This window comes from Anabas testudineus, chromosome 3 (assembly GCF_900324465.2).
Source record: "Anabas testudineus chromosome 3, fAnaTes1.2, whole genome shotgun sequence".
In the NCBI taxonomy this organism is placed as follows: Eukaryota; Metazoa; Chordata; class Actinopteri; order Anabantiformes; family Anabantidae; genus Anabas; species Anabas testudineus.
In genome coordinates, this window is record NC_046612.1 from 23,609,329 (window position 1) to 23,636,034 (window position 26,706).

The following is a 26,706-nucleotide window of genomic DNA, read 5'->3' on the forward strand; positions in this document are numbered from 1 at the left end:
TAGCGTCACTGTTCTGGGTCACTCTCATTGCTGTCATTAGTTGCCTGCGGGCAACTGTTAAAATGTTCCTGACCAGCATAAGATGGCAGGCAGTGAAGCATTTACTGTGGATAAAGTGCCACCATATTTATTAGTACATGAGTTGGATGAGACACAACTAAAAGGAGAACATTAGTCTTGCCAGGAGGCCAGAAAACAACTCAGAATGAATACTAAAGAGCCACATTAGCATTTGTTAAGAGTGGAAATGTTAATAACTTTTGGTAACAAGTTTGTTGTCAACTTTATCAGGACATAAATTGCCAATGTAGTGTTTAGAGGGTACAGTATCCAAACTACACAGTGATAGCAGGAAACCTTACAAGCATCAATAGGACTGTATCAGTGTATCAATGAATTCAACTACTCCTTATCACAATGCTACGACTCTGACTTACAAACTCTCTTTTTGGGTTTATCAATATCTTCACACAAGATCAAGTCACCATCATGTCATGGCTGTAGACAAACAAACTGCTTGATGTTAGATGAACACAGGATCTCTGGGAACCTGTTCCACATGTGTGTGCTGAAAACACATACAATTATGCACCATACCTATGTACCTATGGAAGTACTGTGGCAATATGGGTATTGCGCACATCTTTCTCTTTTATCATTTCAAAACCTGCTTTTAATAAGTTAGCTGGGATAAGAGACTTTTAGTGGCCTTTAATGTTTAATGCACTCAGGTAAATTTGACATTGTTTTGGTAAAATCTTCACAGTTGATTAGATTTTCCCATTTGCTGTAAGAAACAATTTGATTACTACAGTGTCAACGGGAATAGTCCTCTTGACTGTGGAGTTACACGAATAAAAGTGAAAAATCCCTCCATTATTCAGAAATTGTAAATGTCATACGTTCATTGGACAATTAGACAATTGTTCAATGAAGCCATGTAACAAATGATGTTAACTGCATGCTCCCCTGCCATTAGACCGGGGCAAGTCGCTCTGTTGGTCAGTAAATATTTTTTCTGGTCTCATAACTATCTGTTCTTCAACTGTTCTTATATGAGCAAACTAATGTAATGAACCCAAGCACAGTGAAAATGTAATAATGCATCCCATGCCAATAACTGTTTAAATGAGCCCAGCCTTCACTTACCACTGCTCACTTTCCCCTCCTGCTTTTCTAGGTCAGAAAGATGGCGTGCCAACCCCTTTTTTCTAAGATGGCTGGTCTGCAGGGTCGGACCGTCCCCTGATAGCGCCATTGCGGTGACAGGAAAGTGATTATGTATTGATTATGATCACATAGACACTGGTGTAGCTCTCTCTCCTGTCTGTGGGCAGAGAGGATAATAGCTCATGATCAGGCTGGGAGACTGACAGCCCATCTCTCCAGGAAGTGCCGCTAGCACTATTTTTGGCCACTACCACCTATTTGATTAAAATGCATGCGCACGTATGGGGAATAACGGAAGAATTAAGAGGTGATTAGCACTGCGAGGCAGAGTACTGTCAAAAACAAAGTGTAGTGCTGTGCTGTAGTGTGGCAGGCCAAAGCTCTTGATAACACAGAAACGGTTGTAACGAGGTGGAGAAAACAAGCGTGTCGAGGCATCCTTTCATCCATCCATCCATCCCCGTCCATCTATTCTATCAGAGGAGAAGATGACATAGTTGGAGCCCTGCCAGTTGATTTTCCTACAGTAGTCAAAGCCAGTTTTAGATTCCTGGGCTGCAGATGGGCATTTATGACAACACTGCAGATGGGCATTAAGGGAAACCCTTAAACAAATAAGCATGCTCATAAACAAATGGCATGTGCAATCCTTTTGTCATTTGCCAATGCAGCCTCAAATCCCCCTCCCCTTCATTTGTCACCATTTCCACACTCATATGATCTACAGTCGAGACTGCGAGTGAAAGCGGTGCCTCTCCTGTGCCATGATATTTTATATCAAGAAGGTATAAGTATCAAAACACAGGGAGCCACAGTAAATAATTGCAAAGCAGGAAAAAACATAGTCTCCCTCCGGCAATAGGTCCTTGTAACAGGACTAATGCATACTCATGCTAAACTGCGTGTTTCAGCAGGGCTACAGAATGCAGCTGAGAAACAAGTTGAATGAATAGAGAACACCCTACGGAGGCTGGAAAGATCAGGTTATATGTGTTTATATCAGGCTCCAACACCAGGTTCAAGATTAAACTCTGCCATATACAACATGGGCCAACAGAAAATCTTGACTATAAGATATGGTTGTCAGCATCCAAGAAATTGTTCCCCAGGGAGATGATGGATAAGGGATGTTGCACTTTTGAAGAGTAAGGGGACCGTCACTTTAAGCCTTTACACTGTCATTGTTGTGGTACAATTACTATTCTTTTATAGTACAGAGAGCGAGTCGTCACAGGGGGCAGTGTTTGCGCGCATGTGTGTACAATATGTGTCTGTTTGTGTACATGACATCCCTTTCTCATGGAGTTGGCTTGTGAGTCTGCTGCCTTGACAAGCCGCTTACAGGAACGACAGGAACAAAATAATTAAGAGGGTCCTTTGTTCCCCACTGATGGCTGTGACATATGCCGCCATTTTAAAGGGTTGTGTCATTGATTCACTTTAATTAGTTCATAGGAAATGTGTGCAACATGCAGATAGAGTTCAGGACTGGAAGTCGAGGACGGAAAATTGGGCACTTCACATGTTTAATTGCTCCCAAGGCATTTACAATGGGAAGGTAATAACAAAGAATAAGGCAAAGTATATTGTCTAATGAACAACTTTATCATGGGTAAATGAACAAAATGTTGCTTAATTTGAGAACTCTGCCACAGGGGCATGGGTGTTTAATGTGAATTATGCTTCCTCAGTAACACAAAAAAAAAAAAAAAAAAGAGGCACGTTTCAGCATAATGCAAAAATGTAGCTGCAGTGGGAAACGAACTTGAGGTTAATATTTTGCCGCACGACCTCAGCACTTGTTCCAGCACACAAGTTATTATTTAATACCAGACATGTATTACTCATGTGTGCAATGCTGCCTAAATAGCTCTGAGTGACCAGTAGTAACCAACTCTCTGTCTGTTTGTGTGTGTGCACTGTTACGACAGATGGTATCATGGCACATGGGTATTATACTCAACATATAATGCATCTATTTATATTGTACAGTATATGCTATGTGCTTTCTTTAGCCTGCAAACGTGTTAATTCTTCATTATAAACTAGTGCTGATGATAATTTTTACGAGCGATGGAGTCTTAGAGGAACATAAAATAAAGTTGGAAAAGTTTTGGCTATTTCACATCCGACATTTTAGTGTTTGAGTTCTGCCTGACCTGTTAGAACTAGTTTGAAGTGAGTGGAGCTCAGTTATCCATCCGTTATCTAAACCGCTTATCCTGTTAAGGGCCGCAGGGGTGCTGGAACCGATCCTAGTTGTCATCGGGCAGAACGAGGCGCACACTGCGGACGGGGTTGACACACAGAGGCTGACAACCATTTACTGTGCACCTCTGGGCAATTTAGTCGCCAGTTAACCTAACTGCATGTGTTTGGGCTGTGGGAATTTTGGACGAGAGCATTAAAACATTGAGGCGGTGTCAATGGTGACCAGCGTACACTAATGCATTGCAAAATGAAAATTACCATAAACTTTAACTGTATAATGAACTGCAGCCGCTTCCCCAAGTACAGATGTAGAGGTGTATAGGTAATAGTAGAGCGTTGTTTTTCTTCTAGCTATCTATTTTAGAAAAAGTCAATTAGCTTTACATACCAGAATAAGCAGTCTTTCATTTCGTATTCTATGGACAGCAGCAGCACTGAGGACGATGGTGCATTTAAAGTAGAGGACAGAGCTGGGTAGAAGCGTGGTCCTCCCTCTCTCAGCAACACCTCCCCCAGGCTGCTGCAGTGCAAGAAGATGTTCCCAGTCAACTGCATATTTTCTATTCTTATAGATAAAAAAAAAAAAAAAAACTAGACCTCGGGCCACTCAGTGAAAGTGGTAGCACACAGTTTGTAGCCCATAACTCCATCAATTGGCCCATCTAAAAGCAATGTGTGACAGAGGTCCTACACCACCCACACAGCTGCATTAAACCACTGAACTTCACCAGATCCAGCCATACTGCAGGGTTTTTTTTGTTTTTTTATTGTACCAGCCAGCACCTTCTGAGTAACATACTCTCTCATCTAACAGCTGTCCTGGAGTGAGAAGGGTTAAAGCGTTTTCCCAAAGGAATGTTGAAACGTACTACGTCTACGTGACTGGTGACTTAATGTCTCCGTCAGCCGGTGAGAGCGGTGCTATGCTGCCTCCTGACAAGCAATCCATCACGGAGAACACACAGACAGAAAGCTGCATGCCGCCACATAAAGTGCCCGCACGACAGACGCTCTAAAACACACGCCCGCCGACGCGCGCGTGCGCGGTGTGATGGAGGCAGACGCACATTCAGGCACTTGTTAACATGCTGACTGTCATAAAACGCAGCGAGACAGACAGATGCACAAACACACTCCAAATAATGAGCAAACATCTAACACACCCCTAGTCTCTCAAAGTAAGTGGCCAACAGAAGAAAAAAAGGAGGAGAAAATGACAGAAGAGGAGAGCGACAGAAAGACTGGAATGTGGATTTACACCCCTGGTAATCCCAAGGTTTGTTTACACTCCCAGAAGTGAAGTGAAATTTTAAAGGGCTATCTCTGCAGCGTGCTGGAGAGTAGATTCACCCAATTACACAGCAGCCCCCGGTGTGACATAGTAAACCTGCTGTAGGAGTGACTGTTTGCGTGTGTGTGTGTGTGTGTGTGTGCATGTGTGGACACCAGACTGTGACCGTGGTAAAACCGCAAACTGACTAAATCCATACTGCAACGCTGAGAGCGATACAGCTGCCAGTGTTCCAAGACACAAACAGCCACAGCAGGAGCAACACTGTCTCCTGAAAATGACATTCCTATGCAGCTGAACTGCAACCGCGATCACTTTGTTGGAATGAATCAAGTGCTGCATTTGTTAGTGGAAAGCGAGGAAAGGTGGCGGATGGAGGGCGTATATAACGTGCAGGACTTAAAAACAGTCCAGAGTCCCGTGTGAGGTTGAGTTTAGGAAAGAAAAGCATTTTGCCAGACTTGAGTTTGGTATCAGCAGGCGGTAAAATACAATGAAACCTGGACATTTGAAGCGATGCCCGAACAGAGAGTCAAGCTAAAGTGTTCACAAAATAAATTACAAGCGGGGCCATAAATTTCGATGACAAAATAAAAGCATGGCAGAAGTCTTGCTTTTCCCCTTCATTGCATCAGACAGCTGAAGCGTGGCAGCGATTGTGCATTAGGAGCCGGGCGAGGGTTTTAGTTAATGGGGACAGACATCAAGAGCAGGGGCCTCGCTGGCCTGTGCTGGAGATTTGATCTTTCTCGTCTTAGCAGCTTCTTTTTTCAAATGACCTTGCTGTACAGACTTTTATTCCTTCCCCTCCTCCCCATTCCCCACCATTTTATTCTCTGCCGGTGATTGGATGGGCCTTTCTAGTCTCAAATCTCTGCCACCTTGATGAATGTGTTCCACCCCCATCTATGTTGCACTGACCAATCCACCTCCAACACCAGCTATAGCATGATACATGAATCTTGGTTGTGGCCATTTGAAGGTGTAGCGACACACGCAGGCATACAAAAATATACAATATACAAAATATAAAATAAAATAACAGAAAAACAAGCTAATGAAGATATTTCCAGAGCCTGTCTTTGTTCCTCTTTTTGCTTTTTTTTCTCTATGTTTCTCTTGCAGTTAAATTAAGTACAGAGTCTTTTGTGGGAACAAAATGTAACTTTAAAGAGTGTTATTATGTCTTTCAATGGCATGCAATCACTGCTTTTAATTTTAGGTACAGAGTGCTGGATGCCTACAGGGTCCAAATAACTATAGTTGGTACCTCAGACAATTAATAATGCAGACATGGGGGAATGAGAGTACAGGGGATCCTGTTATTGCTGCTCAACACTGTAAAATCACCCCAAGCATGACAAGAGTGCATAGCCTCCAACACACACACACACACACACACGCACACACACACACACACACACACACACACACACACACACACACACACATACATTTTTTGTTGACTTTTGGCTGCACAGCTATGGAGCAGAAGTGCTTGCTTTTTTAGAAAACAACAAAAAAACAAACAAAAAAAAAAAAAACACAAGGGTAAGAGGGAATAACAAGCAATACAACATGCAGCAGGAAGGAGATGCAAAGGAGCAAACGGGGATGAATGCAGAGCAGGAGAAAACGTCCCTACAACACAACATTAAATATCCACAACTCTCTTCTTGAATAATTAATAGGTGAGCCACGGCAGCGCACTGAAGAATGTGTATGAGAAAGCATCCTGGCATCTTCGCAGATATGAGTAAGCATTTGCCAAGTCGGAGGTGCGAACTGGAGCCCTCCTCATATTCCCTGCAATAATGATGATGCAGAGAGGACCTCCCACTCACCAGCATGACTTGAAACAGTTCCTTGTCACTTCTGGCTGATATGTAACACAGCTGAGAAGGACAGACGCGGGTGCACGCACGCACACACACACACACACACACATATATATACACCCACGTCCTAGAAAGTAAAATCACTTCCACCACCTTTTGAAATGGAACTTTTTGTGTGTGTGTGTGTGTGTGTGTGTGTGTGTTACACTGAAGGATTCACTAACACGATTGCATTAAGTCCATAAAATATCTCTACATTAAGACAAATTAACTGAGAAGTTAATTACTATAGTTGTAAAACTGCAGAGATGATTTGTTCCCACAGAGATAAATAAAAAAATTAATAAATACCAGCAGCAACAACATGAAAACATGTAAAAAGTCAGAATAAGTATCACAGTAGAGTGGATGGTGCCAGCTCAGTGTGTCATGTGTACAGCAGAGGGCTGATAGGCAATTAGAGTGAACTGTATGAGTGAGTGTACTGTATTTCTGTTTCAGCCAGACTACACCAGATCTCTGTCTGCTACTATAAGATGTGAGACCACGGCCTAATGAATGCACGTGACGTTGCCAGCAAACTTCACAGACGCAGGTGATCTTGTCTTATTAATATCAGTAGTGTGTCATCAGTTTGATAAGGACCCCCTCTGTGTTTCTGCCAACTGCACATCTGCTGAGGTAGCTCCGACATACGGGTCAAACTAAAATATGTGTCTCCACAGCTAAACTGCAAATGCAAATATATTTTAAGGAGCTTTGATTAAAATCTTTCTTTAATTTTACCCAAAGTGCTTCTCTTATCTATATTTAACCACACTAGGAAGTCTGGAGTTGAGTTCAGGTGTGACTTGTCACAGTCGTAACATTCTGCATTTATGTCTGTGTATTGCTGTATATTGTACAAAGTGACACTATATTTAATAGATGCTGTGTATGAGGTGCGGTCAGTGAAAACACGTGTTCTGTATCATCTGAATCTCTTTTGTGAATATCTACACAAGCCAACAGTGGCCCATCATCAGCAAACATTAAGACTGTGTTCTAATTAATATCAATTCAAAAGTTTAAGCACTTATTAGTAAATCTTTTTGAAATTATTTCAGCACAGCTGAAAACATGTATGTTTTAATTGAAAAAAAACCTAAGTGAACCCAAACTTTAGAATACTAGTGTAAATCCTAAACTAAAATCTCAAAGGATAATTAAGTAGCAGCCCTCTAACAGCAGGGAAGATCACAACAATTTAACATGCTGAGGAAAACCTACAACTCACGGTGAAGCCCGCAAACCCATAAAAATATGTATATTATTTTTTTGCTGTGGCTCTGGAGGAGTTTTGTGAAGCCTAAGGAAAAATCTTTCACTATAGGCTCAGAGACTTCAAATTATGATCATAAAGCTGCAGAACAGGAAGTGTGAGGTTCAAAAGACAGAGGCATTTGCCAGGAAAGCAGGTCTAGCTCTGTTGAATGGTAAGAGCCATGTTTTGAAACAGATTAGGCACTATAAAAGATATCTAGGAATACACTACATTCATTCTGACCAATAGACAAAGGCACTGCCGCCCATTTACAACCCGGGAAATACTGTATATGATCACCAGTGATGACGGCTTCAGTTACAGTGACTTATTTTTATTCTTATCAATCTGCTTTTTTTACTAATCTATTCGGTGATTAACAACTGGTCAATAAAAGATTAGAAAACAATAACTAGAAAAAGAGTTTTCTATGTAACAAGGTGCTTAAATTGCATTTGCTTTAAATAATTTAAACACTTAATGAATGGGTGCCCATCCACCGCCCAATGAGCGTAACAGGAGTCGTGTGGGCATTTCAACACTGCAAAAACTTCCATTAAAATTAACCTGTTACCTAGAACACAGGGACTTTTGTGAGTTTGACAGGGAGTCTTTAAGTCTTAATTCTAGCACTGCAGCCTTATAGTGTGAAGAAGAAGAAAGGAAGAAAAACGTGAATGAAAGTGAAAGAAAATATATTCAGGCAAATGCATTGTATTTTATACATTTGCTTCCTTCATGTCCTATGTACCACTGTTGAACCTGCTGCATGAAACCCATTTAATCACATCCACTCAGCGCACCGACACTGAGGGTGGCATGTGTGACAGCCGGGGACATTCACATCCTCCTCATCATGGTTGCAAAAAAACAGGCGCACAACAGCTTGCACACATACTCTCTAACTGCTAACACACAGATCCACACGTGCTCTCTCTCGTTTTCCCTTCCCTTTCATGATTTCGTTTCTTATTTACCTCTTTTCTTTTAAATGTTCTTCTCATTGTACTTCATAGGCAAAAAAAAGTCGTTTGAGAAACGACACTGTGGCTACGGAGGAGGCTGTTTTTTGTCCTTAGTCTCATTGAGAGTCTTTTGCTATTCATCGGGGCAAAGGCAGCCAGGCCAGCAAGGGAGGCAATCTTATGCAGATCACATTGAAGGGCTTCATTACCTAGAAGCCAGCTACTTTTTGTTCTCCCTCAAGGGAAGAGCAAGAGAGAGAGAGAGCACTAGCTTAGCAAAAGGGAGGAAGAGGTAGAGGGGAAAAGAAAGTGTGTGCATGAAAAGCGATTGAGAGGGAGAGAGGGAGTGGGTTTCTGTGAGGTTACACAGGGGAGCAGGGACAAATTACAACTGAACAACAGCATATTTACGAGTGCACGGTGACTTTATGCTAACGCAGACACGGTGCACGTTTTAGTTCGCATGTGCACTTCCACATGGTTTTGTGCAGTCTGTATGAAATCATATATCTGCTCACATTATATATATATATATATATAAAAACAAAGTGCCGCAGGAGGCTCTAAATGGCTTATTATATTACAGTATATGGACCAATGACTAATGATGTTACATACATAATGCAGGGATACATTGGATGATAAATATCATTTGATGAACTAGTAATACACATTTCTATGTGATCTTGAGCAGCTGTGTGTGCATGTTTTGTTTTTTGTTTGTTTTGTTTTTTTTTTTGTTTTTTCCGCACACAAACAGCATATGTTTTAGCTAAAGTCATATCTGACTTGAATTAGCAGCGGCTCTCTGTGTATCGGCTACAGGCAAGCGCAGCGGAATAAAAGAATGGATGCACACAAGAAAAAAAATGAGTCACTGGGTTATTGACAGGTGACAGGAACTGTGTGTGCAAACAAAGGTGAATAAAAACAAGCTTACAAATACACCCACATACACAGGAACACACACATGCACGCACACATACACACTTACAGGCAGGGATACACAAGTGCAGATGCTGTTGCCAAATGAGGTGAGATAGATAGCAGTAGCAGGTTATTTACAGAGAAACTCCAGCATGTCAGTTAAATCCTTTCTACCTCGGAGGCCTGTCCTATCCCCATTTAGCACGACCACAGAAAGGGCAGGCTGGCATGCACGCTGCCTGGCAGTTAGACAGGCCTAAGAGAGTCAGAGCCTTGGCCAGGTTCACTGCTTCGACCCCCTCTCACCCCCAGCTCAGCCTGCAAGCCACCCACCACCGACTCCGCACCCGAGTCCTGCCGCGTCCCTGCCCAGCCCAGCCCCGGAGCCTGCTCGTCAGATGTGCCCCGGCCCAGCTCTGGCCCAGCTCTGGCCCAGCTGCACACTGTGTTAAAGGGCCAAGGGCCCCCTGCCACTCAGTCCATCTGCCAAGCCGCAGAGCAGAGTTTAGGATCAGAGAAGAGAGAGACACAAACACCAGACACCCTCGCTCTTAGCACACTGCTCCAAGCTCAACTGAGAAATGCCAGATAAAAGATGTACTATATATGTGCTTCTTTCACTTATGTGGGTTGCTGTGACCCTGAAATACTGCTAGGGTTTATACAAGTTAAACTGCATTTAATGCATTCAGACTCCGACTTTCCAAGGCTGAGATATGTTCAGGATTTACTGCAAAATCAGCAAAGTACAATAATATTTTTAGGTATATCAAGGAAAGGGGATTTTTATAGAACATCTGGCCCAAGTGGAGCATGAAATGCTCTCAAAATAGCTCAGCTTTTCCTGTATTGATCTGAAAGATGGCAAAAAGTAAGTAAAGAGCCATGTGAATTAGTTCTAGGTAGACAGGCCGATGGATAGATACTGTAGATAGACAGATAAACACATATAGACACGTGTTTTGATGAAACTACAGCAGCATTTAACAATGTTATCTGTCATGCAGGATCACGTATCAGCGTATCACCGATGCAACAGCGAGAGTATTAAATCTTTTGTGATCACAGTGAGCTTTCTGCTGCATGTTGGAAGCATGAGACGATGGGCTCTGATAAAGTTCTGCGTCTTGCTCATTTCCATATGGCTCCCCTTGATCAAGTCTGCTCATTTATCGTCCAAATCCGAGATGACAAGCCTTTACTTATTTTCCCAGCTGCCGGTGGTGATGAGAGCGTAATCAGAAACATCATTAAGGCCCTACATAGACGGCTGTGCCTGTTAGTCCTGTTACCTACACCCATAATAACTCTGAAAATGCAAATCAACTCCAGGTAATCTATTAATGTCACTTCAATTTTATGTCTGCGCTCCAATTTAGCAGATCTTGACACATTTGGCAAGGATCCGCGCTTCCATACAGGTATTCATTTTGCCAGGGTCTCTGAGAGCGCGGCCCATGCGAAGAGGAGACGGGCCATCTGTCTACGTGTGCGTTTATTAATCGCCCTGATAATGAAGCACACTCACAGCTCAACACTCCCGGGGCATCTCTCACATGAGTTCCATCCAGCAAAACAACTTTCAGCAAGTTTGTTTCGCAGTGTGGCAATTATTGTCATTCACACCACCCTCAGCGCAGGGAGGAGGGTCTGGCGACCTCCTTCTAATTACCTGAGGCGTCACTTCAAGCAGACTTTGTAATTTCTAACTACATCACAACCCCCTTGTTAGCTGCAGAAGGGTAGCAGAGCCTCATAATTCCAGCATATGGTCGACAGACAGACGGGGGAATTTGTCAGCTTGTACTGGCCTTAAAGTCGAAGACCCTATTAACAGGAAAACAGGATCTACTAATCCTGTGAGATCTGTGCAATCCGTGCAAATGAATTATAATTCGAATCATGGCCAGGCTTACACAAATAAGCAACAAACTTACTTTGAACTTGACATGCTATATATTTATGAAACATAAAGAATGTGAGAGAGGAAAGAGGTGGAGTTTATAAAATATTAATTTGTTCAAATGGATTGATACTGGCACCAATTGTTACCCTTCAATTACATGACAGATCACATGGTCCTTGTCTTGCCTGAAGATTAGAATCAGAGCAAATGAGCCTTGGTAAAATATACAAAGCAAAGTCAATTAGATGAAAAAACTTTTACTATTACTATTTAAACATTAACAATGGATAAATTATGGAAGTTCTGGAAATCAACCTAATACCAGCATGACACCACCCTGCCCTTCCTGCCCCTTCCTGTCTCGTGTTTCATGATGCTCCACTCCACCCACCCTTTCACTTACCTCTCTGCTCAGTTCACTGTCTCAGCTAATGCAGGAAATTGGGAAACTTGCTGGTCTGTGAGTATGACACAGTGTCATCTTTCAGCAGGGAATGCTAACTACTAGCTTGATGTCTCGCGAGATGTAGTGTGTTCACAGGTTGATTGACATCTGTGACCTTCCGCATCTGACTTTGGCCTTCTCTGATTGGTTAGAAGGGTAAGGCTTGTCTGCACTGCTCGCAATCAGTCTGGGTTACAGAAGCCCCCACATTAACGCACACTATGGAGCAAATTTTGAATAAAGGACATTAGAAAAAAAGTTACATATTGTAGCTTTAACTAAGAGAGCAATTGTCTATGAACCCCAAGGTCAGTGGTTCCATTCCTGGTTCCTCCTGGCTACATGATGAGGTGTCTTTGGACAAGATACCAAAACCCTGCAGTAGCACTGACATGAATGCTCTGGCAGCTGCCCAACAAAATTACTCAAGGGGATCAATAAAGTAAACCATTTTAAAATGCTTTAATGTCAGGTAAATGTAATTCATCTGCCAATCAACAACTAAATAATTGTTAAAGTTTCTGTGGCATGGGCATTAGCAGCACGGTTAGGGAAAGATTGAGGTGTTGTTGAATGTGTATAAAATGTTCGTCACTTCTAGCTGGGGAAACACAATGTTTGTTTAATGACTAACATTTAACTTTAGGCTCAGACTCTCAGTTTTTCCACTGCATTGCATTGAACTTTATATTTTCTTGAATGTTCTGTATTTGAAGCACATTCGTTAACACTGTGAATGTTTTCTAAAGTTGCAGTGTGAGGAGATTTCCACGACACCGTTCTTTATCCTCAGTTATGACAGACATATAAGTTATAGCCGGCTACTAGCTGAAAAAACAGGCTACAGTATTCATCAATAAATGACAAGGTAGCGACAAGGAGATTAAAACAGAGCCATGAGGAGAGTGAATTACCATGTCATGTGGCCATAAACATGACTCCAAATAAGTGTTTCTCTGCTGCTGAATGTGTAAACATGCCATTGTTAGCCAAGATGACTTCATATACAGTATGGTGTCATACTGTTTCCCTGCCTGTTACACAGTTTTATCTAGATTCAGAAAATGTCATATTTTGAAGAAGCATATTTTCACCTACAGCACCGTGGAGTAACACACAAAGCCTCCACTGGCAGCCCACTTATCCCGGCTCCTTACACTAATAAGATCAAACTCTATTCCGACTGGCCATCACTCCTCCAGCTCAGCCGCCACCTTTGCTCTCCACTCCTTCTTATTGTTGCACTGTACTCTGAAAGAGGATCCACTCAACAATTAAAATGGTAGTCACCTCCATTCTCAGCTATTCAGGAAAAATGAAAGTCACTGAAAAGTCACAGAAAGCCACACATCTTATCCGAGCGGCCCTTTTAAAGGAAGAACAAAAGGTCTTTCTCCTTCATTTCCCATTAACCTCTATGCACCTCCGCACACAGGAAACATGGCGACCTTTGTGGCCTATGTCACATATCTCATCCGGCTGTGGGGACCGCTTCCTATGGGGGATGGTGACATTCAGTGAGTGGGGTTTTCTATCTAGCTGTAGTCCTTGACAGATAAAAGGTGGGTGTTGATATTTGTCACTGGTCCACTGATACCACATGGATACACTCTTGGTAAGTGAAGAGCTTGGGAGACATTGATGACATCTGGAGTAGGACTGACAAGCTCTGTAGGTGGATAACGTCATCAGGAGATTTAGCCTGTTACGATTTGCCCAACGCCGTCCGTTTGTTTTCTGCTCTCTTTCCTGTGGACTTTATTAGTTATCCACTGTTCAGCACACTTCCAGTAATCCACTTCGTTCGGCACCAATTCTTATTCCAGCACGATAAAGATCAAACACAACTGTAAAGAAACCGGTGATTTATGAATATGAGGCGAGAGAGATGAATGACTTATTATTTGTTTGTCCGGGGCGTCTGATTCTTTCCCATAATGCTGCGCACATGAAAACTTACGAAGAGGAAAACTAGTTGCTGAAAGAAAAGCCTTTCAAGCAAACAACTGAGCATTCGTGAATGTTTAATTAATCAGTAGTGACAAAAGGGAACAACAATCAACAAAGAGACGCCGATTTCCATTTCTTATGCATTATTCCCACTGGCAAATCACAGAGTGCTGTCAACCACCACTTTCCTCTCTACCCCTTCACTATGGCTGTCCCTGCACTGCACCGACAAAACCCTTGGAGAGCTACAGTACATTTCAACTGAGATCCAAAACAATGAGCAGCCGGGATCAAGTAACAGAGTTCAGACAACAAGAGTTCACTGTTATTCCGTGTTTACACGGATACTTTAGCAGTGTGTTTTGTTCCTTTTTGCTTCCGCCGCCGCAGCTGCAGCGGCTAATAAGAATCAGCTACGATGATGGCGAGAAGCTGGAGCGAAATCGCTGCTACTTCCAGGAACCTACAGATGGGATTTACCCAAACAGATTCCGTTACATACCACAACACCATCTGCCCTAGCATGTTATGTCATGTTCATGACAGGTAACAAGAGGACAAGAGGAAGCTCGATGACGAAACATAATAACAAGAGCATAGAGCCCAACAACAGACCTCAGCACCCTTGTTGAACTCCTCCAATGTCAAAAGCGGCATAAAGACACTCTGATCTCCTTCCTGCTAGGGATAGAAACATTTTCTACAAGTCTCCTGCTGCTCTGGGGTCAGAGGAGAAGCTCCCCTGATGGGAAAAAAAACCCACATTGCGCTGATTCGTTTACAGACTCCTGCTTATCCTAGATGATGGCTATACATTCGAAGTATGTGATCATCACGCAGTAGGTATTTAAATGCACGACTGGCATAAGTGAATATATGAATATATTAGCACACAGTGAAACAGAAAGTGTTTGCAGTGCTTTCTATACCAGTTGTGGAGGCTTGAAGAATGGTAGCTTGGAGAAACTGGCGTCACTGTTGTCAAGCTAAGCGACTTGCGCACAGTTTGCGAGGATACACGATTATAGCATTTCTGAATTAAAGTCAGTCCATGCACAGACTTTTCAGTTTCTTAACAGCGAGATTTGTTTAGCCGTTTCAGGAAGAAAGGTCAAATGTGGAGTTCTGAAAAGCCTTTGATAGAAAATGAGTGAGTCCACAGCGGTTTGTTCTCTACTTTGCCTTTTCCCACAGTTTTTGTGAGGGATAAAATATTATAGCCTGAGCTTTCTAATCTCTCCATAAATATTTGATCACACCAATCACCAGCTTATTTCACATAAATGAGTGCACACAAGGAAATGTTACAAAAAAGCAATAAAAATTCCACACATTTCCAAGGGGTCCACATCAGAAGATAGCGTGGCCCCTCGACCTGTATACAAAGTGGAAAATAGCATTTCAATTCATGCTGGGCGGTTTGAGCATTTAAATTTTGTAAAATAAAAAAATGTTTGGCTCATATTTTGCATATTTTTAGCTAGACATCTTTGTGAGTGGGCCGTAGCAGAGGATGTAACATTAGCATCGGAGTGGCCTTGCGAAGCGTGTGTTGACACTGACGCCAGTTGTTCAGTTGCAGCACTGAGCTATGGGTGAAGTTCTAGTCATTTGATTTGATTCATCATTTTTCTGTTTTCATTTGCCGAGATGCTCATAGCAGGCAAGCATGTAAATAGGCACACTCATTTCCGCTTCTTCTTATTCACTCATTATTTTTATGCAATAGCCCATTAGAGATCAGCCGACTCACAAATCTCACACACTGATTAGGCTGCTGTGTGCGGCAGAGACCAGAAATGAAGTCTGTCTGTTGTGACTCACCAACAGGGGACATTTCTGGAACAGAGGCTCGGTATGGGCCCTCAATGAACTGCGGTGGATTGTCATTTATGTCCTGGACTTTGATGATGAACTCAGACGGTGGCTCCAAGGGCTCGTCCGTGTCGGCGTTAACGACTTGGGCTGTTAGCGTGTACTCTGCCTTCTCTTCACGGTCCAGCCTCTTCATGGCGTGGATGTCTCCTGTTAACTCATTGATGGCGAAGATGGTGCCTGCCCCCTCACCTGCTAGGACATACTTGATGTTCTTGCTGCCCACGTCCAAGTCCGTGTGTAGCTGCAATCAAAAGGAACAGAACAAATAATAAATACAGGTAAAAGGTGCAGCAGAGTGCTCAGTGTGATCCCAGTGTGCAAACAGACACTGGATGGGGGTTTTAATGAATGCGAGTTGATATGCTCAGCAGATTCGAGACATGCTCGCCATGTGCTGTACATAAATGCAGAAAGTGTACGATATGAAGCGAATGTGCTTTGCGGCAACTAGTGAAGCAGAGACACTAAACATGGCTCAACATAGGCTACACTTTGCTAAATGAGGCCCACTGGGGACAATAACTTTATAAGTAGCACAAGAAATGGACCTTAGCCTACATTGTTCCTCGTTATATATTGCAAATGCATCATACGAACACGCATTGTGGGGGATATTGCTCCCTACAGTCACAAAACGGAGAAATTGGTGCGAATGTGCGTTGCATAACACGGGCAAGAAGAGAAAAGTATCAGAATCCATAAAAAATTAAAGTGGATGATTCATGCTCACAAATAAGTAGCCCCAAAGTTACTGGACGATACTGCGTGTTCCTCATTATTTTTGTAATTACACTTTCATTAGTTCACTAAAGCTGAATTATGGGCCAGGCTGAGTGGTTGGCTCCCACTCACCGCATCGACTGAGTATAACTAATGAGTCTGACAATGCTACATAAGGTCGTCTGTGTTCTTCTGTGGACAGAAGAACAGGCAGTACCTTCTGCTGCTTCAAGTTTAAAAAAGGTAAATTGGGAGAGCAGGAGATACAACACTGTAGAAAGAAAAGAGGTCAGAGAAAGAGAGAAACACTAAGGCTTTGACATCTGGGGAAACAAAGAACATTGCTTTTTATTCACATACACAGAAAGGGCCCTTCTTTTACTGTAAGTCACCTTTCTCGTAAGCCTCCTGATCCCCAAGGTGAGTGACTTTCAGAGGGTGAGGAGAGTGGCACCGAGTAGAACATTTAGAAAATCCAACTGTGTTCGGTGCAGCTGTGACACGGCTGGCAGCGTGACGCCGCGCACGCACGTGCCTCTCGCAAAACCCGGCCCGCACGCACACAACAGGGCACCCGGGCGTGCATCAGAACATCTGCATTCAGCAACTTTAATTTCATTTCCTGCCACAGTGTTTTCCACAGAGAGATTCCTGTGGGAGCGTGGTTAGGGTGCAGAATAGCAAACTAAAAATCTGTCGTTGAGAAATCCTGACCTCTAAACCCCCTGCAACGTTTTTATAAGCCGGCTTTTATGCATACACTGTCTCCGAGGTGTTGTTTGCAGACACTGACAAAGCACATTCACTTAAATTGTCACACCTTGCACTTTTGTTTTCCTAATTGTGCCATCATTTCACATGAATGATGTAGCTCATTAACACAAATGCCTCGCAACATCCTGCACACTGAGAAACTCTTTAAATGAGCTCAAATTAATGATGGGCTGTCACTGTTTTTTTTGTTGTTTTTTTTTCTTTTTTCATGCTATACTTGACTTCCTGTGTGTAGTGTGATATGACTGCATGTGTCTATGTTTCATCTCACAGGCGCACATCGACCGTGGTAGCTTGCATGTTGGTTTTGGTACTGCCATATTTAGTATTCAACATATTTTTAGCCACACGTCATCAATTCAGTGCAAGTGTGCTCTGCCACTGACATTTTACTTCTTTACTTGCCACTAATACGCTCAGTTGAGGTCACCTGTATAAAAGCTATGTTAATATATATATTTATGAATATATTAATTTATGACCCATTTTCAAGGTCAGTTTTAGTATCATATTAATATTTGTCGAGCACAGAGTTCATGGGTTTGGAAACACTGTGAACCTGTGGTAAAATATTTTAAACATGCTTTGCTGCTGCTGTTTTCCTGCCCTTCAACCGTATTTCCCACTTCACAAAGTGAACTCGCCCAAATGTCATCATACTAAATGCCACAGGGGACACAGCTGTTTAGAAAGCCAGCGTTAACTTGAAAGCTTAACTTGGAAATATCTGACCAATGTCAAACAGCGCAGTTACATTTTCTTTTATTAGTAAGAATGAGTGTATTTGTTTGATTAAAAAAATAAAAATAAAAACAGAGAGAGATAATCGAAAAGCATGCTTAACCATCAATGCAATATAAAAAACAAAATAAGTCATTCAAGTCATTTTTTTTATTAAAGAGTCAGTTCTGCATCAAACACTGAGGCTGCTGGGCCTAAATGCAACACCAACTTTTATCATGGTTATTATTCTTTTCTCCACATTTTTAAGTTTTTAACAGTGCATGCTGGTTTTGTCTACTTCTAATGAGTTGAGCAAACTATTGGCAGGTCATGGATTCAATTCAATTTCAAGTCAGAACCATTTCAAGCTACAAGGTATAAAGTACCTTGATTCTAAGTTGAATTTAACAAGACAAGCTTATATGGTAAATTCCAGTATTACACAGGACCAATCCTAACCTGTTGTAAATAATAAGCTGATGGGCTATTAATATTACACACAGTGATTCTATAGGCTAGATTGGTTCATTATAGGTATTTTCAAATCTGTGTGTTTACAATTGTCTAAATTAGAAAATATGTTTGTAGATTTCTGTCCATCTTCATTTAATTAATTTTCCTTTCACACATTGAAAAAGCCAATTGCCCAAAATACATCACTACAAACCAAACAAATCCTGTACTGTCTGCATATTGGTTGAATGAATGTGGGGTTGGAACAAGAAAAGTAAACATAGGAAGAAGATCGTGTTCCCCATGCCCGAAAATTTGCTATTAAAGATTTAAAAAATTGTAGATTCTGCATTTTCTGAATGTAGGAACAGCTGTAACTATCCTGACAATATACCAAACCAAACTGCTTGTTACATTGCCACTGCAGACTGCTGAATGAAACACTACTTCACACTGTGTAAAGAAGCTGTACTGTAAAAGCCATTTAGCAAAAACATGCCGCTGTCAGATCATGTTCTCATCACAAACTAAACCCTTCAGAGTTTGTTTGGGACCAGACCAAACCACATACAGTAAATGATTTGGGTTTGAACCGCACCAAGGTGGAAAAAAAACAAACTGAGATTTGACTCAAACTGTCTAAACTAGGTAGATCCCTTAATGTGACAGGTTGGACTTCATACAGACTGAACATACAGACTGAAGTAAAGAGAGTAAATACTGTTGTGTGTAATGAAGTGCAATGATGCACTTGATCAGAATGAGCAAAGGGATCTGTGATTTCCTCTTATCATCATAATGCATAATAATAATAATGCATTTCAGTGCAGTAACTTGTACAATCAAGAACGAGTGTGAAGTTCAAGAGAAGCACTGTTCACACATCCAGTGAGGATTAGTAACGGCTCTCCTTGTCTGTCCACTTTAAAATGTTACACGTTCCATACATTAGGGAGTAAAATACGACTCTGTAAGTGATAAACATGAGGCTGACAGCCTGATGCTTTCCATTAGCACATTCACTCAAGTATACAAACTTACAGTAAAAACCTGGTGTTACCATAGCCACACTCCTAAAAAACAAAACCCAACAGGAGGTGACTGCACAGCGGGCGCGCTCGCTGCTCCTTGATAAACAGCACTGATTTGTCTTCTCGTGGACAATTGTAAAATGGAACAGTTGACAGTTTAATTATGTTTCCACATTGTCTGGCAGACTAGGTGGTGAAAGCCATCTGCATCCCGCCTCCCCCCCCCCCCAAAAAAAAAAAGTTACCGAAAATGATAGGTGGATAAAAAAAAGCCTCCGCTTTACAGAAATGGCACACTGTGTGCTTTGGCTTCAAAAGAAAAGAAAAGTCAGGCATCCAGTCAACACTTTGCCACTTTAACTGTTGAAAGTTAGGACGAGCTGCCTTTAACCAGCTACAGTTATCAACACTGATGTCGCCTCTGAATGCCCTGGTCGCCCACTTCTTAGACAGCCTTCGCGCTGGAGTGCGCAAATGGTCATCAAAGAGTACAATTACCGGAGGGGGGGAAAAAAAAGTCTGCCACAGGTCCCTGTCATTAACTGAGTTGCCTGGGCAACTAAAACAGCACCAACAATCAGTGACATTGACTGTGGCATTCAGAAAGCGGGGAGCTAATGGATAACAACATCCAGTAGTCATGATGCAGTACAGAGTAAAGGTTGTTTAGACACATAGATCGCTGTCCACCTTTATGTCCTATTGGAGCAGTAACATTATTAACAGGGCTGTTACTGTAACATCCCAGCCACCGTCCACAAACCTTTGGACAGCTTAAGCTGAAACGAACGACAACTGTCATGTGGAGTTTTATTCTACTTGTAAGCAGTGGTATAGTGAGCGGTGATTGTGGTTTTGTATATATGTAAACAGAATCAATCATAAAGGAATAATAATGCCAACAGTGAAGGCAGTGTGTGTACACAGGCTGGGAAAGTTATTATTATGACTCCTGACTTAGTCGCTGTTCTCTGGCTGTTGAAAAGACAGACGTCCATATATTCTGAAGCTGCTGTTCAGGATGATGAAGAAAGCCTCGCTTGACTGAAAGAAATTATCGCGTGGCAGTGCGCCCCCATGCACGCGCATACACACACACACGCACGAGCACGCATGCATACCTCCGTTTGCCAACTACGACTCCCAATCAGGAGCTGCATGGGACTGCTTATCCTGTCAGCGGAGGAGGAAATATGTCAGTCCCTGCTGAAGATGAGCTTTTACAGCAATCACTTGAACAATCACTGTGCCCTAATGAGGAAGATTCTACAGATTCTACTCCCACCCCCTCCTCTACCCCCGTCTGGGGCCTCGGTTCCACATTCTTGAGGATATGTAGCCCCACAGATGGAACTAATGATTTTGCTCCTTGTCAGGGGCAAATGGTAGATAGGACATGTGCTCCTCCTATTTATGTACCAGTAGGAATGGAGAAGGAGAGGGAGACTGAAGAGAGGAGTGAGAGGGAGGAGATGCTGTCACTGTGATGCAGCTTGTCAGCTACTGTCTGCTAAAACAGAGCGTACACAGTACGTCGGACTGCCTTCTCCACATTCTGTCTCACTTAGTCCTTGGTGAGGGTCAGTGGTTGCTTCTTTTTCTAAAATATGCCTCGGAAAACTCGGTTACACACAGATATACAAGCATCAGACACAACGTTAAGGCCACCTGGTGGTTTTGCGGTAATGTTGCTCGTGAACGGCAGGTGTCAGGACACAGTGCAGCACAGCGTGCTCAACATAGGCCTACATAGACACACAGTGGTCAGACTGCCCGTCCTGCCCCCTGCGCTGCTTTAAGATATTCTTTATTTATCCCACATTGGGGAAATTCAATTGCTACAGCAGGTCAGTGCAAAAAGAACAACAGCAATGTGCAAAAAGAATGAGAGGGTGTGCAAAAATACAAAAGTAATAAACATTTTACGAGAATCTACAACTGTATACACTATTACGAGTTAACATATATAATATGTTATACGTAATAAAAAATAAATAAAATAAAGTAAAAACAATACAGTCAACAGTCTTGAGACAGTCAACACTGTGTGTGCTTCAAATTCAAGTTTTGATGACTCCGAATTTGTTCTGAGCAAAATGTACAAAAACTATCAAAAGCACTCATTCGGCAGAAAAATGGCTGCTGTGAGTGATGTGTTATTACATGTGACATTATCAGATTCTTAATAGTGATGCAACTTTGTGCAAGCAGCATGGTGTTGTAGCCGCTTCTGTTGTATAACTGCACTAATTTCAGAGGGTGGTTCAGTCCCGCAGTCCCCAACATAGAGGTCAGACCTGTCTAAAAGCTCATCAAATAAATCTGCGGGAGCCCCAGAATGATTAATGGGAGAAGAACTTTGTTTGATCTTTGCATGTTTTTTGCAAAATACGGATTTTTACTTTCTTAAGAAATTGACTAATACATTGTGAAACATTGCAAGTACACTAGTTACTAGCTACACACTAGTCAGACAAAAAAGTTGGGAAAAGGTGGTTTACTATGTAGAAATGAATGTATTTATCAGAGTGTTACTGTGTATATTAAATGTATTACCTTACTCTTACCTCGTATATATATATATATATATATATATATATATATATATATATATGTGTAACGGTATTTAACTTCTTCTATTAAAATATCCCTCCAGATGACACCACCCGAAGGAGTTTTCAATTCAGAATATGTCATCTGGAGGAATTCTGGAGCCAGTCACACCTCAGACACTATCACCTCTGTAGTACGAGCAGCTAGATGGCATCATCTGAACTGAACGAACCCTTTCAGATGACATCATCAGAAGGAGCGAGAAGCAGTGAAATATTAAAATATGGTGAAACTAGAGTCACATTTTAAGTAACAAGTAAGCAGCAGTGAGATAAATGAACTGGTGTAAAAAGTATAGAAGATCCCTGTGAACTGTAGTGGAGTAGAACTGTGATATACCAACAGAGGTACAACTATCTCGAATGTGTATTTAAGTGCAGTATGCGAGTGTGTGGTTGTTTTTACAGCACATATGTAACATTCAGTGACATTCAGTGAGAAATGATGTAAACTGGCAGAAACACAGACAAGCATGAAAATGTGCTGTATAATACATCATTGTTTATTGTGATCCTGATGTGGAGAATACGAACCATTAAATATGCAGCAGATTGCATGTTGTTATGTAAAATGTATGGGAACCCCGAGGCTATGCGGCGTGTGGACTATAGCACGCAGAGCACCTTTTGTAAGGGCCAGATGTTGACCTTTTTCCTATTCAGTTCAGTCGGTTATTATGGCCCAGTTCTTCTCCTCTGGTCAAAGTGACCCAGTCTCATAAAACAAATCGAAAGAATTCATTCAAGATGGCTTCACACTGCAATCAGGGATCAACAGGGGCTAATTCATTGCCAGAACTGGTAAAATTAGAGCCACCATTTTTAATTTTCCATCTGTACACCCTTAGGCAACTGTAGCCTAAATAGTTACTCCAGATAGATTCTGCTCAAACATGACTGGAAATGAATTGTGACTTCCTCTCATTTGTTGGATTTCGACTCTGTTAATTACACCTACATGAATAATCTGTAATTCTAAATATTGCAATAACATTTTGAATGTACGGAACAGATGGCGCAATGCATGATATATGATACACTTAGCTATTCTTGGGAACATTTTCCCTCCAGTCTGTCTCATGGCACGTAGCGTTTTATCAAATTGGACAGAAAAGTCCCCTTCTGGTGTGAACCACAACAGACTTTTATTGGAGAAAACCACACAGTGAACATCCGCGGTGCTGGAACATTCGAAATGAAATGCTTCATTCAGAAATAGCTTTTTCATAACCCAAAAGGAGGCAGTGTTTGAAGGTGTTAAGTATATGCTTAAACAGATTCATTAATTCTTACTTCTCTTGTGAACAAATATAGATTTTTCTCAAAAGCTCAGTTAGAATGAATCTCTTTATTTTCTCTGTCTCTGGCCACAGAGGATTTAAATCCATGGGGGATTATTGGGCATCGGCTGAAATAGAGCAATAATCAATAGTGCTCATCCGAGAGGTCAAACAGTGGTTATGGAGCAACAAGAAGAGAAAAAAAGAAAACAGTGCCAGAGGTGCCGTGCATGTCTTCCTGTTCATTTATTATCATCGCAGACACTCTCCTTTTATTGAGACAGTGGAGAAGAGATGGTGTCATGACCCACACACTAGCACAGGTGACGTTTTGGAATCGAAGCCATCTCCACTAAGAAAAGGTACACTAATTGCAATCAACACAGATCCTCCCAGTGTTATACCATCTCCACATAGCTTTTTTTTTTTTCTTTTTTTTTATCCCCTGTTAGTGGACAGAGAGCTGAATCCCTCTTCAACCATTTGTCCTCTTCCGCTTTCATTTTCTTTTATTGTCCTTTTGGACAAGCGTAAATTAATGAGACAAACAGAAACAATGAGACAACGTGTGCAGGGTGCGTGCATGTGCATGTGTGTATGTGTGTGTGTGTGTGTGTGTGTGTGTGTGTGTGCAATCTCTACTAAGGTCAATCAGGGCTAATGTGTTCAGCTTTGATCAGTGGCACGTGTTGCATTCACTGCCACCGGCGCATTATTGCTTGTGGAGAATAAGTCAAAGCAGCAACCTTAAGTACAAGAGACCAACACAATTAGATTTAGCCACCCATAAAAAAAGCCTTTTGTTTGTGGGTGTGGATGTATTTTAATCATAGGAGGGGGTGAGTGTCACTGCAGAGAGAGACTCTGAAATAGGCAAACAATTCTGCATTAACACATCCAGGCTGTTCACTTCAAGAATGACCTATTGTATGCAAGCAATGTTCAGTATGGATTTTATCCCCTGCTCATTACACCCTGTTGTTAGAACAAGAGAGCATTAGACAATCAGCCTGTTCACTGGTGTGTGCCCGATGCAACCCCCCCCCAACACCACAACACAAAGATTAAAAAAATAAATAAATGAATAAAAAACTCCTGATGTAATGCATTTCTCAGATTCCTGACAGCTCCACGTGTACGACATCCTCCGAAGAGCTCCGCATCCAGAATTAAGCTGTTGCAAGAGAAACGGTGATTTGCAAAACAAAGAAAGAAAGAAAGGGAAGAAATGTTCTGAACAATAGAAGACAGAGCTGTGGAAAAGTGTAAATGAGCTCAGCTACGGGGACTGTGGCACACACGCTGCGTGTTAAATAGAGGGAGATTTTTTAGCATTAACCTCGACTATTGTCATTACCCTACCTGTGGGCCCAAAACTCATCAGTATACACAGCATGCTGAAGGTGGGTGAGTGTAGAGGGGTGCAAAACAAAACAAGCTTAATGAAGGACCACAACAGTTTTCTCTTTCTTCTGTGTGGCTGACCTAATCAAATCAAGGAATGAGATTGATTTCATGAGGTGCAGATGGATCTCGTAGCAAGTCTAATTCAATGTGCCGGCTCTCCACTATGATGTGTGTTTTCTCGGTCCAGATGGCGCTGCTCGGGTCTGTAATTCATATTTCAACATTTCTACTCCTCCACTCCTCTCCCTCCCTTCCCTCTTCCTCCCGCCCTCTTTCTTTCACTCGTTTCTTTTTTTTTTTTTCGCTCGTACTTTACTGAGTAAATGAGTGTTGATATGGATCACAAACTCATCTGTCAAACACGGATCTTGTAATGTTGTTAAATGTCACAAACACCACATGCTGACTTCTGAGATGCATGTCGGAGCTCATGTTTGGCAAAGTAAAGGAGAGAAGGAGAAACTGTAGGAAAAGTATAGTGATGGGGAGGGTGGTCAATATGAGGGTTTTTATTATGTGGGCATTGGTGGTACATATTAAAAGCTCCATTATGAAATTAAGATACATATATGCACTTTTATGTTATGTTGAATTGTGAATTTCAAAACTTAAAAGCATTATAACAGTTTAACAGTACTGTACTATAGTATAAAGTGAAAGGCCTATAATTAAAATATTACTGTACAAGTACAGAACTATTATTAGCAAAAGCACATCTAAATTATTAAAAGCAAGAGCCCCCCTTTAAAATAATCATAAAAAAATTACAGTATATTTTTAACGTCATATCCTGTTGAGCGGTTTACATTAAGGTGGTCACTGTTGTGAAATTATAAATAATAATAAAAAAAGAAATTCTCTGATTAGTCAGAAGGGTGAGTCTCCTTTTATTGAAAGAATTTGTGGTGCAGATGATTTCTGTTAAAAAAAAAAAAAAAATGAAAAAAGGTTCCATACAGTATGTATGTACAAATGAAATGGTCACAAAACAGCTCTTAAACACAGTACTTTAATAAATGTCATCAATTATTCAGTGAATTTAACATGTTGAACCACGTTACATACCAAGGGTGGGGACTGCAATATCTGTGGATCACTGATGAATTAAATATTAATAATTACTATTAAAATATATATATTAAACAAACCCACAGGAGATAAGAGTCATATTCTGATTTTCTTTGCTTTTCAATCAGCATGTTTCAGGAGGCGTTTCGTATACAGTCTATAGAGACGTGCGCAGATTTCCATAATTGGGAGACGTGCGGTGCTGGAGCCATTCTCTGGGACTCACTCCTTCGGAAAAAAAAAAAAATGCAGATGTGCTCCGCAGTGCCTGTTCGAGCTGTCAAAGTCATTGTTCTCAACCTAAGAAACCTTGCAAATTATTCAGTTTCAATGCCACCTGCTACTGGCAGAAAGGCATGCATTTCTGCGGTTGAAATCTCCTGCAGGTATACAATGCGTTTTCTGTATGGAGACTTCAAAAATGGGCTCTGACAGCTTTGGCTAAGCACTTTTATTTGTGTCATAGAAAGCCTCTACTGTAGGCGCTTCCTTATAGTACAGAGCCGCAGGCTATATCATGATTATATCAATTATTAATGTTTAATAAATGCATGTGATCAGTTAGATGAGCACAACATATGTAACAAATCAGAACGGCTAGAGGATCAATATCATGGCTACATTATTATGTGCTATGTGTCTTTTTTTTTATATACACTTTGTGTCAGTAGCTAATGCCAGTGTCCAAACTGTCAAAGGGAGACACACGTGTATGTAGTTTCTCCGCATTCAAAGCCAACACTTCTCTCCATGG

At 41.6% G+C, this 26,706-nt stretch overlaps 1 protein-coding gene across 1 annotated transcript in view; it reads right to left on the bottom strand.

Moving 5' to 3' along the window:
• The window catches only part of cdh8 (cadherin 8), an 87,811-nt gene that overhangs the window by 36,713 nt on the left and 24,392 nt on the right, over positions 1–26,706 (bottom strand). The window contains exon 3 of the mRNA XM_026377557.1: positions 15,831–16,125. Within this exon, the coding sequence (XP_026233342.1) occupies positions 15,831–16,125 (295 nt within the window). The remainder of the gene's footprint in view (positions 1–15,830; positions 16,126–26,706) is intronic.